This window comes from Clinocottus analis, unplaced genomic scaffold (genome assembly GCF_023055335.1).
Source record: "Clinocottus analis isolate CAN_PGR_092001 unplaced genomic scaffold, fCliAna1.0.p SCAF_2, whole genome shotgun sequence".
NCBI classification, from domain to species: Eukaryota; Metazoa; Chordata; class Actinopteri; order Perciformes; family Cottidae; genus Clinocottus; species Clinocottus analis.
In genome coordinates this window covers 1,707,815-1,711,323 of record NW_027175931.1, presented here as the reverse complement: position 1 = coordinate 1,711,323, position 3,509 = coordinate 1,707,815, and the positions used below count along the sequence as shown (strand labels likewise).

Below are 3,509 nucleotides of genomic sequence, written 5' to 3'. Positions count from 1 at the left end.
TATATAAATGAAATAAAAAGTCCGCCATTGCTTCCTTCTCCCTCGTTCTCCTCAGTTCAGCGATGCCTTTGAGGGAGTGGGAGCTCTCAGTGCTGGTGTGTGTGTATGCGTGTGTGTGTGTGTGTGTGTATGCGTGTGTGTGTGTGTCTGTCACAGTGGTGTGTAGCATCAGAGAGGTGAGACCGGGTGTCACAGTGGTTTGTCGTCTTATCGAACAAATAAAGACCAGCAGTAAAATGGTGTGGGTGAAGGTCTATCTCTCTCTTTCTCTTTCTTTCTCTCTCTCTCTCCCTCCCTCTCTCTCTCTCTCTCTCTCTCTCTCTCTCTCTCTCTCTCTCTCTCTCTTTCTCTCTCCCTCTCCCTCTAGACGAAGGCCTCGGTCTTGGGGTCCTCCAGGCTCTTGGTGTAGATCTTGGGGTCCTCGTCCTGCTCGTCCCGGAGCCGCTGCAGGTGGCGGCTGTGGCACAGCAGGTAGAGCGGCAGGCAGAAGCCCAGCAGGCTCAGCACCAGCAGGCCCACGTTCACCTGTGAGGGGGCGGGGCCTCAAGGGTCAGTAACAACACAATATATATATATACATATATATAAATGTACTACACATCCACGGGGTCCTCACCCAGAGCGGGTCCCCCTGCAGCGGGCCCACCATGGCCATGAACAGCGGCTGCTGCAGCAGAGCGAATAGAGCGCTGATGAGCGACTGCATGCCGGTCAGGCTGCCGAACTGAGAGGACGGGTACCTGTGAGGGACAAACCACCGGTCATGTGAGTCACAACTGACCCGTTAAGACAAACCACGAGGATCTATATATATATGTGTTTATATATTTGTATAAAGAGCACTCACACGGCAGCGTACAGGCCTCCCACTGCAGAGTGGATGAAGCCTCTTACGATGGTGTGCAGGATGAAGGAGAGAATCTGAAGAGGAGGAGACGAGGGAAGGAAACAAGCATTAATTTCCGTTAAGGCGAGACACTGAAGGAGACAAAAGGACGTGAGAGTTTGAACTTGAGTTGATGAACTGAAGTTCTGGAAACATGAACGTCAGTAAACTTGTTCAGCTTCACACCGAGATTCAAACGACCTGCAACGACTCTGCTGTCCAGCAGGAGGCACTGCAGGACTGAAGGAGCTGCAGCGCCATGAGGGAACATCATGTCCCTTTCTCTCTCTCTCTCTCTCTCTCTCTCTCTCTCTCTCTCTCTCTCCTCTCTCTCTCTCTCTCTCTCCATCTCTCTCTCTCTCTCTCTCTCTCTCTCCATCTCTCTCTCTCTCTCTCTCTCCATCTCTCTCTCTCTCTCTCTCTCTCTCTCCATCTCCCTCTCTTCCTTTCTCTCTCTCTCCCTCTCTCTCTCTCTCTCTCTCTCTCTCCATCTCTCTCTCTCCATCTCTCTCTCTCTCTCTCCATCTCTCTCTCTCTCCATCTCTCTCTCTCTCCATCTCCCTCCCTCTCTCTCCCTCTCTTCCTTTCTCTCTCTCTCTCTCTCTCTCTCTCTCTCTCTCTCTCTCTCTCTCTCTCTCTCTCTCTCTCTCTCTTCCTACGTCTCTCTCTTTCTTTTTCTCCCTCTCCCTCTCTCCCTCTTTCTCTAGAAATTCAATGAGCTTTATTGCCCCCCTCCCCCCCTCACCTGCAGCCCCCCTTTCACCTGCAGCCCCCCCTCACCTACAGCCCCCCTTTCACCTGCAGCCCCCCCTTTCACCTGCAGCCCCCCCCTCACCTGCAGCCCCCCCCTCACCTGCAGCCCCCCTTTCACCTGCAGCCCCCCCTTTCACCTGCAGCCCCCCCCTCACCTGCAGCCCCCCTTTCACCTGCAGCCCTCCCTCACCTGCAGCCCCCCTTTCACCTGCAGCCCCCCCCTTCACCTGCAGCCCCCCCCTCACCTGCAGCCCCCCTTTCACCTGCAGCCCCCCCTCACCTGCAGCCCCCCCTCACCTGCAGCTCCAGGTTCTGCACCAGGCAGCTGCCCCCGAAGCCGACCAGCAGCAGGTTGGTGAAGATGAACGCTCTGTGGCGTTCACGATCTTCTGGATGTGTTTGTCCGGCCGCCGCGTCTGACCAGGCTCCCTGAGGACAGACCATAATGACCCACGCTTAACACAGAGTGTGTGTGTGTGTGTGAGACAGTGTGTGAGTGTGTGTGTGTGTGTGTTCACCTCTTGCTCTTGTCTCCGTCGTCCTCACAGTCCTTCAGCTTCCAGTCCATCACGTAGCCGATCACGGGGGAGGTGACCAGACACAGCAGCTGCAGCATGCCGAAGATGGACGTATAGACGCTCACTGGACACACACACACACACACACACACACACACACACACACACACACACACACACACACACAGGACTGTTATTCATTGGTGTGTATTTCGCTCTATATCTGATATTTATATGTTTTCACAGGATGAAAGAAGCAAGCGAACACGAAGCGAACAGACGGTCGAGGGGGATCTGAAGTGTGTGTGTGGGTGTGTGTTAAAAAGTTAAAAGCCTTGAGGTCTCTTACCCACTTGCATCTTCTCCACTGCAACGGCAGCAAGAAGCCGCCGGCATGGCAGGAAGAGAGCAAGGAGAGAGAGGGAGAGATGGAGAAAGTGACAGAGAGAGAGAGAGAGAGAGAGAGAGAGAGAGAGAGAGAGAGAGAGAGAGAGAGAGAGAGAGAGATGGAGAGACAACAAGCAATAAGGCGGTTTAGCTAAGCGGAAAGCAGCAAAGGGAGGATTCTTAGAGAGACACACAGAGAAGTCTTTGAGACAGGTAAAGTCTGTACGTCACACACACACACACACACACACACACACACACACACACACACACACACACACACACACACACACACACCTGTGCTGAGGTCTCCCTCCGTCAGAGACTCCAGGATGGTGTTCATGGCTCCCATGTAGAAGATGAGACGCAGCTGAGTCACACACATGGTGATGAGGCTCAGGAGGAAGATGGGGCTGAGGACGCTCTGCAGGAAGGACTGAGCTGAGGAGAGGAGACAAGGAGGCGAGGGGAGGAGAGGAGGAAGGAGAGGAGAGGAGAAGAGAGGAGGAGAGGAGACGAAAGGAAAGGAGAGAAGAGAAGTGATACGAGTCATTAAAATTCATCTTCCAACAGTCTTCATAAAATCTGCTCATGTTGTCATATTTGCTGACTCGTCATTATTATTTTATATATTATTTCCTCTTCGTGCTGATGGCGCCGCAACATTAGTCACCGAGATTAAAGTCGTGAAGGAGAAAACACGGATATTCTCTCAGATTTGCAAGAAAAAAAAAATAATTTGCAAGACGTTCTTCATGTTCTTTCGACTAAAGTAAAATAAATATTGTGTCAGTTGTGACGGACGACAGGTGGGCGGGTCTTATGTTCCAGCACGGCTGACGCTAAACAAACAACCACAACGAGCCGGAGAGAGGCTCATAAACACTTTAATCCCAGAGCGTTTCGATCGTCCTCCATGTTTCCGTTTCCCTGAAAACGGCTGAAACACGTCGTAAATTACTGAG

At 52.4% G+C, this 3,509-nt stretch overlaps 1 protein-coding gene across 1 annotated transcript in view; it reads right to left on the bottom strand.

The window, feature by feature from the left end:
• Positions 1-3,509, bottom strand: part of LOC137790898 (large neutral amino acids transporter small subunit 4-like) — a 20,458-nt gene continuing 16,949 nt past the window's right edge. Inside the window, 8 exon segments of the mRNA XM_068585483.1 lie at positions 1-525; positions 617-740; positions 848-921; positions 1,937-2,013; positions 2,016-2,068; positions 2,158-2,281; positions 2,507-2,524; positions 2,842-2,985. Of these exon segments, the coding sequence (XP_068441584.1) occupies positions 364-525; positions 617-740; positions 848-921; positions 1,937-2,013; positions 2,016-2,068; positions 2,158-2,281; positions 2,507-2,524; positions 2,842-2,985 (776 nt within the window). The 3' untranslated portion in view covers positions 1-363.